General features: G+C 45.4%; 1 protein-coding gene across 1 annotated transcript in view; it reads left to right on the top strand.

Annotated features, from left to right (window-relative positions):
• Positions 1 to 14,049, top strand: part of CLK3 (CDC like kinase 3) — a 32,098-nt gene extending 18,049 nt beyond the window's left edge. The window contains exons 3-13 of the mRNA XM_054042120.1: positions 3,139 to 3,352; positions 5,605 to 5,698; positions 5,963 to 6,029; positions 7,800 to 7,916; positions 8,498 to 8,664; positions 9,267 to 9,361; positions 9,686 to 9,815; positions 10,389 to 10,471; positions 10,743 to 10,822; positions 11,689 to 11,779; positions 13,628 to 14,049. Of these exons, the coding sequence (XP_053898095.1) occupies positions 3,139 to 3,352; positions 5,605 to 5,698; positions 5,963 to 6,029; positions 7,800 to 7,916; positions 8,498 to 8,664; positions 9,267 to 9,361; positions 9,686 to 9,815; positions 10,389 to 10,471; positions 10,743 to 10,822; positions 11,689 to 11,779; positions 13,628 to 13,813 (1,324 nt within the window). The 3' untranslated portion in view covers positions 13,814 to 14,049. The remainder of the gene's footprint in view (positions 1 to 3,138; positions 3,353 to 5,604; positions 5,699 to 5,962; positions 6,030 to 7,799; positions 7,917 to 8,497; positions 8,665 to 9,266; positions 9,362 to 9,685; positions 9,816 to 10,388; positions 10,472 to 10,742; positions 10,823 to 11,688; positions 11,780 to 13,627) is intronic.
• Positions 14,050 to 14,535: the final 486 nt, after the last annotated feature.

Below are 14,535 nucleotides of genomic sequence, written 5' to 3'. Positions count from 1 at the left end.
ACATCATCAGAGACCAGGGTGGATTTGATTTAAATCATTATTTAAATCACTAGCCAGGAATACTCGATTTAATCATGGATTTCTACATAAAAGTGCATTCTTGTTGGTTGTTATAAGCTTAATACATATTCTTCACAACTCAGAGAGAGATGTAGGTTTCATTTTTAGAAGGTACGCACTATATATTTTTAAAGCGATTTATTTTGAAAACTTTTCAGATTAGTTTTACAGCTATATCAGAAAATGAATGATTGGTTATTTCATTTACCAAAGGTAATTGAAGCAGATATTTATGAAGTCACTGGGAGGAGGACTATCTCCAATTCAACAGGTTAATCATTAATATTTCTTGCCATGCTGTATTAGGAGGAGAACATCACCAGACAGACATTTAAATTGTTTTATTTAACTAAAACAACAACGTTATGTATTCTGGATTTTTTTTCTTTAATAGCAAACATAATATTTTAACAAAACAAGCATATGACTTTTTGAATTTAGTTAAATATTCAAGTTTTTTAAAATCAGATTTGTTTTTGTTAAAATTGTTTTTAACTAAAATAGTTAAATGAACTATATATTTTTAAAAAATTAAATTGACTGGGTCAACATGAGAAACTTAAAATATTGGCATTTGCAGCTAACTCAGTCGTCTTCACCTTCATTTTCCTGTTTGTTCATAATCTGGAAAAGAAAAACAAGCTTTCCTGCTTTTTTAGGTCCCAAACGATTTCTCAATTTGGAATGAATTAGTCCAAAGGAAGAAAATGTTCTTCTTACACCAGCAGAAGAAGCTACTGCTGTTAAAAGTGAGATTATCACTTCAACAGTCTATGAATCCAAGTTGCTTAAGTGACTTCCACCAGTTCACTGGTGTGACTTTCTTTAAAACATCATCAGCAAACATATATTTCTTGAATGGTTCTTATTCCCAAACTGGGTCTCTCTTACGGCCTGCTGCCATTATAGGTTTTCCCTTCTAGTGAGAGAATGGTATGGTAGATCTCAAATCAGTGAAGGCTACACTCAGAAAGACCTCAAGACTTCTGGAATATGCTGTTCAAACAGTTTCACTTTTGTTTCTACTGCCTGTCCCTCCCTTCTCACATTTATCTCCAGACTACTTCTTGTCCAGAACTATTCTGCCACCCAACAATCTCCTATTCACTGAACTTTTTGAAACTTTGCACCTTTAGAGAGAGGTAAGGGATTGACTCTGTACACAAATTTTCAGAGGAAAAGTAGGGTTGAGGTCTGTTATTTCTCACTTCTATATATTTATTTATTTATTTAAGAACATTTTTGCTGTTAACAAGCATGTTATCTCTGGAGAGACAAATCCACAGTTTGAGAACAGCAAAACTAAACATCTCTGATGGTATCTTCTAGACCAGAGGTGGGCAAACTATGGCCCGTGGGCCACATCTGGCCCACGGGACCCTCCTGCCTGGCCCCTGAGCTCCTGGCCTGGGAGGGTAGCCCCTGGCCCCTCCCCGGCTGTTCCCCTTACCCGCAGTCTCAGCTCGCCCCGCTGCTGCAATGCTTTGGGTGCCGGGGCTGCAAGCTCCTGGGGCAGTGCAACTGCAGAGCCCTGCCTGACCCGGTGCTCCAGGCAGCACGGTAAGGGGGGGTTGGATAGAGGGCAGGGGAGTTCGGGGAGGGGGGGTGTGGTGGTCGGGGCGGGGGTGTGGATAGGGGTTGGGGCGGTCAGAGGGAGGGGAACGGGGGTTAAATGGAGGTGGGGGGCCCCGGGGGACAGTCAGGAAGGAGGGGAGGGTTGGATGAGGGAGCGGGGGGCGGTCGGGGCATGGGTTCCGGGGGTGATCAGGGGACAGGGAGAAAAGGTGGTTGGATGGGGCAAGGCTCCTGGGGGGCAGTCAGGAAGGAAAGGACGGGTTAGATGGAGGGGCGGGGGTTCTGGGGGCTGTCGGGACAGGGGGGGTTGGATGGGGCAGGAGTCGGAGTCCGGGGGGGGGGGGCGGGGGCGCTCAGGGGGTGAGAAGCGGGGAGGTCAGATAGGGGGCAGAGGAGGCACAGCCTCCCCTAACCGGCCTCCATAGAATTTCCAAAACCCAACGTGGTCCTCAGGCCAAAAAGTTTGCCCACCCCTGAGCACTGAGTCCAATTGGGTAGATAGAAAGATTAACCTAAATAATCTGTACAGAAACCCCTGGAACCCCATAAGATTGGGTCCGTAATCCATGAACTATTGGAACTAATTTACAAAACTTTTCTTAAACATTACATGAATATATTGTCTCATACTATAGAATTAGAATTTATTATCCTTATTCCATGATGAGATACATTATAACTCAAAGATATCTTAATTAAGATATCTGTAGATGGGTTTTTTTCCTCAAAAAGGATTTTATAAAAAAAAATCCAATTTAAAAAAAAAATGATTTTTTTTTATTTATTTTTTAAATAAAAATCTTTTTTTTTTTTATCCATCCTGTCTGAGACTAGGGACTGACTATAGAGACTGAACGGTCCTTTTGGCCCACAGAGGTAATCCTTTCTGGTCAAGATGTGCAGTAACATGGGGGATGCTTGTGTTGAGCATTCAGCACCTGCTCTGTAATTAAATGAAGGACTCTAGTCTTTAGGGCTGTCAATGAGAGGAAGGATGGTGTGGTGGTTAAGGCAATGGTGGGGTTAAGTCCCCATTGTGCTACCCTGGGATTCTCTGTCCGCCTGGGAAAATCACTCTCTCTGGGCCTTAATTCCCCATCTGTTTAAAAACACAAAACAAAAAAACTTCCCTGCTGCATAGGGGAAGGGAGGGGTTGTGAGGAAAGTACTCTGTCTGTGGTGATAAGGCACATAGATAGTATCTAGTCCTTCCCAGATCTACATTTGCACATTAAGCCTTTTTTCCCACAAAGGAGAGAATACCATATGGTTTCTGACATCCCTTCCGTTTGAAATACTTGGCCAAAAGTCCTGTGATATGGTGCAAACTCCCAGATCAGGCTTCAGTTCAGAACTAGATCTGCTACCGTTGTTCCTCACTACCCTGTGGAGGGCACAAGAGCATGCATAGTCAGGCTGCCTTTGTGTGCAGCAGCGCTCTGTTGTTTGTGCAGTGTGCTCTGCCTTTTCAGGTTTGTAAGTGGGTTCTTATTTGTAATGCAGCCACGAGAGGATGCCTTACCAAAGGAGGTATAGAGACAGACGGGAGAGTGATAACTACAGGTTTGAAGACCGAAGCCCTTCTTTCGGAGAGGATTATTACTCTACCCGCTCACACCACTGCCGGAGATCGCGGGACAGAGAGCACCACCGAACGAGGAAGCACCAGCATCGCTGCCGGAAACGCAAGACCAGGTCTTGTAGCAGTGCCTCATCGGTGAGTAGCATCCAGATGAGTTCAGGATTGTTCAGGTTTTAACTTTTTACCTTCTGTAGCTCTGAATACACTGGGTGAGTACCTCTAATCCCTCTTCTGTTTTGTTCTTGATTATGTTTCACTTCACTGTGTCTTTAAACTGGAAGCATTAATAGTTGTTAATTTTGACAGACCATTCCTAGCACCTGGAAATAAAGCCTAGCTTCCCAAGGCACAGGGTGGGCAGGGGGAGTGCAGTGAAGCCAGATGGATCACTTGTCTGCACACTTACAAGGGGAGCGCCTGGATGCAGACCTGCACTGTTGCAGTATCCACTATGGTTGTGTGTCCTCCTCTTTTATTTGCTTGAAGGTTCCACTTCTGCTGCATATTGAAACTTCTGCCTGACTGGATATTGCTACATTGTGATAGCATAAGATACTTCAGTGTAGATATGTTTGTTGTGGCAGAATCTTGTATCCCTTAGGACAAGTCAGCTGTGTCAAACCCATTCTTCAGAACTGTTAGCACTCTGGTTATCAACCACTTCCCCACAATACTCGGGAGAGGTGCCCTGTTGTCACTAGTTTCCTTGGACTGAAGTTTTGTTTGAGAATGTCACCGTTCTCTCTCTAACTGGAATGAACTGCAACCTCCCTCTCCTAGTTAGTGACGATTAACAATCAACTTGTGGTTGGGGGTGGGAGGGGGGAGAGGAGAGGAGAAGTTATCCCAGGACAATGGAGTGACTTGGAAGTGTTGTGAGATGCTCATCCAAATGTCTTAACTTTACCGCCTCTGTCATACCCTAGTAAGGACCCGTTACTACTATTCACAGTTCTCAAGTTTGTTGCTTTTATATAGTTTAAACAAAGTGATTGATTCCTAACCCCTGTGGCTATACTGGATACTTGCATGGTTTGGAACGCTTAATGGCCCATCACTTTCCTTTTTTTCCAGACGATTTTATTTGAGTTTTAATGCCAAGGTTAAACGATTGAAATGCTCCAATAACAACTGTGCGTGTGTGGTGGTACTGTGCAGGTTTCGGTTGTTGTGATCTCTACTCTTCGTGTTGTGAAGTCACAGCAGCTATGTCAAATATTCTCTGAAACTTTTCTCCATTTCATACGATCTCTTAAACTTTGTCTGTAGTTCATTCTTCTTGACTTGTCGGGGGAAGGAATATGGCGGAGCACGTATTAGGAAGTTCAGACATGGAAGTGTAGAGCCCTGTTACCATATCTCTCACTAGATAGAATGTAACTAATTTTACACTTTTTTTTTTTTTTTTTTTTATTATTGAGGGACTAAATAGAAAAGTTCAGTCATTGGACAGAAGAGTTGTTGGCTTTGGTTGGGGTGTTTCTGCTGGTGGGAAGGAACCTCCAGGAATGTTTGGCTGGTTTTCCAGTAGAAGCTAGTAGCGATGGGCTTGATTGTGAGCTCTTACCTTTAGCAGACCAGGATCTATTAAGTATAAGGCTCTCCAGGGACTTAACTCTCCTGCTCCTAGAATTCTTTCAAGCTTTAAGTCTGTTCAAAGGAAGGATGACAACACTGGCCCTATATGGGTCCAATCAGGCTTGCAGATGCAGGATCAATTCTGTTGTTGGTTCCATCAGGATGGGAAGGGCTGAGTAGTATTGGGTCAAGGGTGGGACAAGTCCCTGGGATAGCTGGAGATGTTTATTAATAAACATACAAAGGAAAGCGGGACAGACTCCACAAAGGGGGAACTGCTAATCGGCTTCTACTGGACAGCCTGACCAACCTGACTTGTGTACTCTACCCATCGGCACACTTGCCACTGGAGAAAGTGACGTGACTGGCAAAGCATTCGCTCTTCTTGCGCCGCTGGCAGTGTCCTCTATTCAGATAGAGGAATCTGCTCCTCTGTGGCAAAACCTGGGGGGAATGCTTGTACGAACCCAGTGACTGGAGCATCCCAGCTGCTGCTCCCTTCCAGAGAAGAGGGTGGCACTTTCCGCTAAGAGGCAGCTGCATCAGACACTGTAGCTAATGAGACAGTTCTTTACATACCTGTAGCTGTTTTTTACTTTTCTGTTTTGAAGTTAGTTTGTGTCTTGACGTGTCCCTTGCAATATCCCTATCGTTATATATGCTGTGTGCCTTATGAAATGCGGGGATCTGGAAAATCCAACCACCGATGCATCGTCGTCTCCACCTTTGAATGACAACTCAATCTGCCAATCGGAACTGCCCGCTGTGTGCGATTGGTCGGATGGCGTTTCGGGGGGCGGTGTGTGCAGAGAAGCCAACAGAGCAGTAAACGCAGCAGGAGCGTGGAAGATGACAAGGAAGGTCACCTGGTGTGCAGAATCGGCGATTGGCTCCAAGAGCGATGTACAGCCACCTTTCGTAAAACTTTACCTCTCTACTTTCTATCCCCATGTTAGACAAGATCTCTCTTATTGTACTAGAGGGGTCTCTAGTGTTTATTGCTTATAAATGGGCTGACCAGTAATTGCCTGAAGCAGACAATAGACACTTCTGTTTTAAAGAGTGTAGCAGGGAGATACCTTTTTGAGATGTGAATGCTGTGAAATTGCAGGACCTCATGCCCTTCTGGTTCTCGAAGCTCACATCGGCTCTTGTTTTCTCTCCTAGATGAGATTGTCGGCAGCCTAGGTGAAGGCACTTTTGGCAAAGTTGTGGAGTGTGTGGACCATGCCAGGTATGCTATCCTTGGTTTCCAAGTGACTTACCTATCATGTACCAGTCAGTTCAGACATTGATGAGGTGGGGTGGATTTGTCCTGTCCTCTTCAGGTGGTCTTCAGTTTTCTCTTAGATGCTGATACACAATCCCCAGCTCTTCCACACTCAGCATCTGGCGCTGAGCCCGTGGCCTGTTTAGTCTAGATGCCACTGTGCTCTTCCTGTCCTTTCCAAAAAAAAAAGTCACTAGCAAAGTGGGAGGGGAGAGAAGAGAGATGCTTAAGTGACCGTATTGATTACAACATGAGGCCATCGTATTCTGTGGCTTTCTGCAGTTCTGTTAGAAGCAGTTATTCAACATTAGTTTGCCTCAGCTGGGATTCCACTCAACATCTTCTTTTGCTAATAGACAAGAATGGACAGATCATCAAATTCCCCACAAGCTGTTACTTTGCTGGCCTTGCTCTCCACTCCGTTATATGCCCATCCCAGGTTTGCCAAAGGGATATCATCCCTTTTCTGTCACTGTTTCTGCTATTAATATGACTGCCAAGTGTTTACTTAGAAACATCTCTGAACAACATATGTTGTAGGGCTTGGCTTGACCAATGGAAACAAGATGTGTTTATATGCCTGCAGGGGAGGCTTGCTACAGCCTAGTAACTACTGCAGAATTACAATCACTTGATGTATACTTTCTGATGACCATTTAGTGAAATGGGGAATGCTTGATTTCCCCCTTCCCCCAAAGTATGAACTTTGGCTTTTGTGTCTACTGGGGCAGAGTTAAGCCAGTGATGGTGATTTGTGTGAGACTGTGATGTATTGCAAAACGTGCAAGCTTAACTCTCATTTTCCTGGGTCTCTAATGTTCTTGAAGGGTAGTATAGACTCAGGGCACTATATGCTTGTGACCTGAACAGCACCTTAATTTTTTGGGAGGTAGGGGAAAATGTTTTTAGTTTGCATTGTCTTTGCCCAGGACCCCATGGAGCTAGGGGCTATACAAACCCAACAGATAAGACCGTCCTTGCCCCAGAGAGCTTAGTCATAAATGGGGCTAAAGAGAGCACAGGACTTTGGGAGGAAAGCATTTTTCCCCTTTGTGAAGTTTGCAGGGGTGGAATCCCTCTCTTGTGCACTGTAAAATATGGAGTAGGGAAATCCCAGTCCTTAAATCCTTTGGAGGTGCACCAGAGGTAATCCCTCAGAGACCAGTGAGGAGGATGAGGAAAGCAAAGAGGTGTGGCCATCGGGGATCATTTCCACCTCTCCCATTCTGGGGATATATGAGGGGCTCCCCACTCCTGTAGTACTTGCAGAGTAAGGTGTCACTTGGATAAGTGCATTAGCCCCCAGCAAGCCTTGGGAGGGTGACTGGGGACCATTCCCACAAAGTGGTTTTAGTTGCCTCTGGTGGAAGAATATGCAGATGAAGCGGGGGTGATGGATTCTCCTTGATCCTGGCTTTTCCCATGCTGCATTTCCCAGTTTCATGCTGCAGTCAATTACAGGGCATAACTTACTAATACAGTGATGAGCGGCTCTGGTTTGCTCCCACTGAATGGCCCTGAGAACTGATTTGGGGAGGGGAAGAAAAATGACCGGTGTCTCCTACCACACCCCAGGATTTATTATAGAGACATTTTCTCATTCCCCATCTAAAAAGGAATTGGATAAGAATCTCAGAAACTGGGAATTGTTTTTTGTCTAGGGACAATTATTTGTTGAGGTGGTCTGGGCCACTCCATGTCTGACCCATTCATGTGTCATCTTCCCCTCTGCAGAGGTAAATCCCAGGTGGCACTGAAAATTATTAGAAATGTGGGAAAGTACCGAGAAGCAGCCAGACTGGAAATTAATGTCCTAAAGAAAATTCGAGAGAGAGACAAGGACAACAAATAGTAAGTTTGATCTCTTGCATAGAAGTTGCTGCTGCTGCTTAGTGCTGTCAATGTATCTACTCAGACAGGAGAGTGGTTGGTGCAAGGTAGCATGGGGGAGAACCGGAGATAAGAGCATGGAAACTTAATACCTGTCTTTTCCATCTACCTAGAAAATGGTGTTGTCTTCTCCCTTGTCCACCCTCTGGGATTGGGAATATAGAAGGGCTTTTTTAGTCTGAATTGTGACTTTTATTCCTAGGTCCCTGAATATGTACTTATTGACCATTTAAATATCTGGGAATTGGGTTAATTTATCCTTCCATATTAGCTAAACACAGTTCTTTATAGTGAAACATTTGCCCTCCCCCCTCCCTTCAGTGTAAGAATTTTGCTGCTTACACTAGGATATCTATGTCCTTGGCATCTCTGGATGATTGAGCAGGTGAGTCCCAGGTTGCTTAGAGAGAAGCATGGCTGTGCTGTGTGTGCAAACTGAGTGTTTGTGTGCTAGTCACTTGGAGAGAGGGAGGGATGGGAATACTACTTCCTTAGAAGAGTGTTGTGTGGCCAATAACATCCTTATTATCCATTCTATCCAGTTTGTGTGTCCTGATGTCCGATTGGTTCAACTTCCATGGCCACATGTGCATCGCCTTTGAGCTTCTGGGCAAGAACACTTTTGAATTCCTGAAGGAGAATAACTTTCAGCCATATCCCCTCCCCCAGATCCGGCACATGGCATACCAGCTCTGCCATGCCTTGAGATGTAAGTTACCCAGATTCCTTTGCCACGGTTGTCTGCAGCAATGAGGTGAGTTCTACTCGCCAGCTAGTGTTTTCTTTGAGAAATGTCAGTTTGTTTTTACATGCATGTTAATAGTGTCTGAACGTTTTGGCTAGTCTCACTTTTTACAGTTTGAAGAGTTTAAAATCAGGTGAGCGATTCCGATGTTTTTGGAGAACAGTGAAGGGAGGTGGATTGAGGACATGGCTTCTAGATTCACCTCAGTTCTCCCCTGAAAGAGAGGGGAAACTAAACCTTGTAAGCTTCACAGAGATGAGACTTACTACCTGTATGTGGCGGACGCGATGGGATGTCTGAAATGTATATTTAACAGTTAAAATGTGATGACATATAATGAAGAACTTGGCTTCAAATAAGAGAATTCTATGTAGCTTAATGAAGCTGTTTGATACACAGTTGACATGGGCCATGGTGCAGCACATTGCACTCTGGTTCAAAGTATGGTCCCTTGGGGCAAGGGAGCATGTGTTTGCAGGGGGCCTATGTAACAGACATAGCTGTACGGAGGGTCCAGTGCTTGATTCTTAAACTTTTCTCTCCTCTCTCCCCACCCCTCTCCGCAGTTTTACATGACAACCAGCTGACTCACACTGACCTCAAACCTGAAAACATCCTCTTTGTGAATTCCGATTTCGACACCATGTACAATGAGACCAAGGTAGGTTGTGTCTCTGAGCGAGAGGGTGAAACAATTGAATGCCTTGCTTCTTTCTGTAAGAAAAAGATTTTCCTTTTTCCCATTCTCTGGTTGAGCATGAGGCCATCATCTCCAGTGGCTTGGACACGGGAGATGAAGTCAGGAGGCCTGCATTCTATTCCTGACCATTCCAATCTGTAAAACGAAGAGCACTTGGCTACCTAGGTTAAAGAGCTTTGAGATCTCTGATGGAAGGCGCTATACAAGTGCAATGTTTCTGTATTTTGTGCTTTTTACTGCTGACATGGATATCCAGGTTCCTTATAGATATTTCTTGTGTTGCAGAGCTGTGAGGAGAAATCTATTAGGAACACAAACATCCGTGTGGCTGACTTTGGAAGTGCCACCTTTGACCATGAGCATCACACTACTATTGTTGCTACTCGGCATTACCGCCCGCCAGAGGTGATTCTGGGTGAGTGGAGTTACGCTTCTATCTTTACTGATGGGTTTCTGGTGAGTGGGCCACGGGGTACATTAGGGTAAGAATTGGGCTTTGCGAGAGAACTGACTGGAAAATCTCTGATTCTGGAATGGAGAAGGGGACAATCTACAGTGGCATATTTAGACAAAAAGTTAAACCTGCTGCTGTGATGGGTCTCTTGGGAGCGAAGGTTTGGGTGGTGCTGCAGATGGGGCATTGGGACTGCTGAGGCACCACACCCAGTCTGCATCACGTCCAAAGCCTGGAACAAAGACGACGCTTTTGTATAAGCAAAATGTTGTCCGTAAATATGTGCACAGAATTTTGGGCGAGTGCTCAGCGCAGAGATGTGGGGTGCTCGTGTGAGGTATCGCAGTTGAGTTAATCAGAGAATAACCACTTCAGTGCACATCTCTCTGATCTGGGACTCTGACTCGCAGAGGACTAAGCAGTCATCTCGCCACAGAAATCCACTGGGCGTACAGCTGAGTTTTAGGTCTCTCCAGTTTTAAGCTCCACATTTGTCACTGGAAGCTCAGTCATTTTCTCTCCTCTTCATTGCAGAGCTGGGCTGGGCACAGCCGTGTGATGTCTGGAGTATTGGCTGCATTCTATTTGAGTATTACCGTGGCTTCACACTCTTTCAGGTACACTTTTGCAAGGCCTTTATGCCCTTGACTGAACTGTGTAAGCTTTAGTTCCCAAATCGACAATGGGATTTATGCTCCTAATTTCCATTGAACTCAGTGGAAGTTAGGAGCCCAAATACCTTTGTCGATTTGGGCCTACATTTTTCTGGGTACCATGAGGAGATTGTCCTACTAGCCCGTCCTTGGAAGGGTGGGTTTAGACCTTCCTGTCTTTGTTATGTGACTGTTTCAAGGCTAAGAAAATAACCCAGTCGCTCTTCCTCCACAGACTCATGAGAATCGTGAGCACCTTGTAATGATGGAAAAAATCCTTGGGCCAATCCCATCTCCAATGATCCACAAAACCCGGTGAGAACCAGCTTCTGAACTCTGAGCAGCTGACTTGGCTGTTGCATTGTTCTGGTGATGGAGGAGTAGGCGGGATACCATCTCTGATGCAGAGAAGCCATACATCAGAATCCTAACACTAGGGTTGTAGCTCTGGGTGGAGATCATAGGGTCAAGAAAAGACTTGAACTTGAAATAAAGATGATGTTGCGTACAGGGGCTGGGAAAAATGGCCGAGCAGCCTAGAAATAGTGGAACCCTGTTACTCTATACCACTCAGAGGGCCTTGCCTAGGATTTCTTTCATACTTTTGCTGAGACAGGGCCACCGTTCCTGGCTGAGAAGACAGTGAACTTTCATGCAAACAGTATCAAAATCTGAAACGTCTATCATTTTCTGGCAGCATGGTCCAGTGGCTAAGGCACTACAGTGGGAGTCAGGCGACCTGGGTTCTGTTCCCTGCTCTGCTGTTGACCCTAATGTTTGCCCTTGGGCAAGTCACTTCCCCTCTCTGCCTGTTTTTCCCATCTGTGAAATGGGAATGATACTTTACTATCTTTGTAAAGTGCTTTGAAATCCGTGGATGAAAAGTGCTATATACGAGCTTTATATTAAAACCCAAAGTATTGGCTGCTAGAAATCATCTAGCTTTGCTTTAATGAGGCTCAACTTTTAAGACCACCTTGATTGCTGGCTAGGCTGCTAGAATACCCAGCGTATAGTTTTCTGAAGTGCTTTGAAAAAGGGGTACAGCATCCTCTATGTAATATAGTTTGAGTCTTAGTACTGATGTTTGCCTTGCAGTGAAGCTATGCATACCCCATACGTGTGCACCCCCAGATTTCTCTTGCAGATAGGACTCTTGAATAGTTCCTTTTATTGTACAGGAAACAGAAGTACTTCCACAAGGGTGGCCTGGTATGGGATGAGAACACATCAGATGGAAGATACGTCCAAGAGAACTGCAAACCACTGCGGGTATGAGACGCTGCTCTGATTTCTATAGAAAGCTTAGGTAGCTCTGCTATGGATGCTGAGATTCCTAGCTTGCACTGTGTCACCTGGCACATTCTTGGAGTGAGATGATACTGGATGGAAATGGGGGTGCTGCTGTCAGTATCTAAATGACATGGGAGACAGATTGGTAGCTTCATTCCATATATGCAGGGAGCACCTTGGCACCAAAACAAAAGCTTGCTGAGACTAGAGTGACTGGTCTGTCCCAATAGAATTGTTTTAAGCTGTATTAGCTTTTACAGGGCCTATTACCCAATGCTTTATAATCACTCCCGATCCTGTTCCAGATCAGCTGTAGTCGCAGTTAGTAAAGACTTCACTTTGTGTCAGTGCGGTGTGGTAAGAATCAGAAATTAGGGATGGAATTGTTAGGCCATGTAGCTCCTCCTCCAGCCAGTTCAGGACTGCTCCCTACACTGGGCAAGGCCTCAGAATTCCATGGCGGCACCACAGTCCCGCAGATAGGATTAGGAGTGGGAGCCTGATCCCTAATGGTGCTGAGCACTCCAGCTTCAGTGGATGCTCTGCACTTCTGAAACTCGGGGCCTTGGTTCTGTACAGGATCTGTGACTGGATTGCTGTGGCCTGGAGCAAGTCTCTTCGGGTGCCTCCAATTCCCCAGCTGTGAGATAGGAACCGTGATGGTGAAGATCGCTATAGAAAGATGTGCTGGTTACTCTTTCTCTGCCTTTATTCTTAAAGGAAGCTGAGGACATGTCTCTGTCTCATGTCTGGCTAGTTTTATCCTTTCTGAGGCAGGACAGGGAACCCTCTTCTGTGGCTGCTGCTCACTGAAAGGACTTGGGGAGAACCCCAGCTTACAGGGAATCTGATCTTCCAAACTGTTCCAGGCAGGAAGGCTGAGGGGATCTGTGCAGGACTGCAGCTGGGCATGGCAGCCTTGGCTTTGTCTGTTGGAAGGTTGGGATCCAGCTTGTGTCCCCATCACAGGGCAGAGGAGCCCTGTGCTGGAGAGGAAGATTGGTTCTGTAATCAGGGAGCTAGACTGGGACTCTGGACACCTGGATTCCATTCCCTACTCAGCTGCCAACTTCCTATGTGACCTTGGGCAAGTCACTTAGCGTCACTGTGCCCCAGTTCCTCCTCTGCCCAATGGGAGCGATAGCTCTGCCCTACCTTCCAAGGGGTGTGATGATAAATACAGTACAGAGTGTGAGATGCTCAGATACTATGGTGATGGGAGTGGAGGCTCTATGCAAGGGTACATATATGATGGCTCCCAAGGGATTTCACCCTACAAGGGAGTAGTAGTATGTAGGTGGGACTTCTCACCCAGTGGAGACCATCAGAGATTTGCCTGGTGCTCTACTGGATAAAAATTAATCTAATAGACATGGATGCAGCAGGAATGTGGGAGATGGAAGGGGCTTCAAGATGGACCACATCAGGCTAGAGGTGGCTGTCACCTCAACAGAAGTTGCACTGAGGCCAAAAATGTGGAACGGTTGATAGGGGAGCAGTGACACTTCCCTCAACATTTGCTTTGAGCTGCTGCTGTAGCCGGTGGAGGAAGACACTCGCCACTACCAGAGGGTTTTACCACCCCTAGCTTTGTCTGCTTGTGGAGGAAGTAAAGGGACAACCTTTGAAACTTTCTTTGAATGCCCAAAATCTCTTGTAACTTCCCTGGGCTTTCTCAGGAATAAAGGTATGATGGTGTAGCACCCTGTCATAGCTTGAGAGTTGGCAACACCGCTACAGCTATCTAGTGTGGAGGGTCGTGTCTAGTTTTTTGCCAGATGTTTGTCTGCATTTTTCCACAGCTGAATCTGTACTATTCTGTTTCAGAGCTACTTGCTGTATGATTCACCGGACCATGTGCAGCTGTTTGACTTGATGAGAAGGATGTTAGAGTTTGATCCTTCCAAGAGGATCACATTCTCTGAAGCTCTGCTGCACCCGTTCTTTAGTGGCCTGTCTCCAGAGGAAAGGATGTTGTGTAGTCGAGTCTCAAACCGTGACCTGAGCAGATGACAGATGGGTGGGTGGTGATGCCTGCTCGATATGAACATACTCCTGGATCAGTCTGACCTCTGCTGTAGAGGCTCCAATCAGCCCTCCTGTAGCACAGAGTTCAGAGGTACTGGTGCAATGTGATATGGACCCTGGGCATGGGAGGGGGGAGAAGAAAGCTACATGGAAAGCACAGATGTCTCATATTTATATGTTGTAAAGTTAAAATAAAGTGTTTCTTATTGTTTGATAATTTACTTGTAGGAATGTGTCCAGCTATTTTTTTGCTCCCACCCTGCCATATTTTTTCTCTTAAATAAAGAGTGGTTTTATATTTCTCCACAAAACGGCATCGTTATGAATGTGAGATGTTCCTGCTTTACTGGCTCTAGGCAGTCCTTCGTTTCCAAGCACGGTCTGGCCTAACCTTGCTTTGTCCTTTCCATTAGCTAGTGTGTAAAAGGTTGTAGGACAGAGGTACTGCACTGTTAATCTCAAGGCTGGCTGTGGTATTGAAGGGGAGGATTGGGGTTACTTTTTGGTGATTTGCTAGTCCCCTTCAATAACTGCCAGGGAAATATAAATCCCTTTTCAAAACACTTGTAACTGCTTGTATTGTGCTTGGCTAAAGTCCTGAAGCACCTTATTCAGGAAAGTAACTAGTAGAATGTCTTGGCTTAATTGTGCAAAAGGGCTCTTTCTTGCAGGTGGGGCAAACTTTTCCCATATACATAAGTCACTGA

Source organism: Malaclemys terrapin, chromosome 10, assembly GCF_027887155.1.
Source record: "Malaclemys terrapin pileata isolate rMalTer1 chromosome 10, rMalTer1.hap1, whole genome shotgun sequence".
Taxonomy (NCBI): domain Eukaryota; kingdom Metazoa; phylum Chordata; order Testudines; family Emydidae; genus Malaclemys; species Malaclemys terrapin.
The sequence above is the reverse complement of the archived record's forward strand: the minus strand, read 5'-3'. Positions and strand labels throughout refer to the sequence as shown.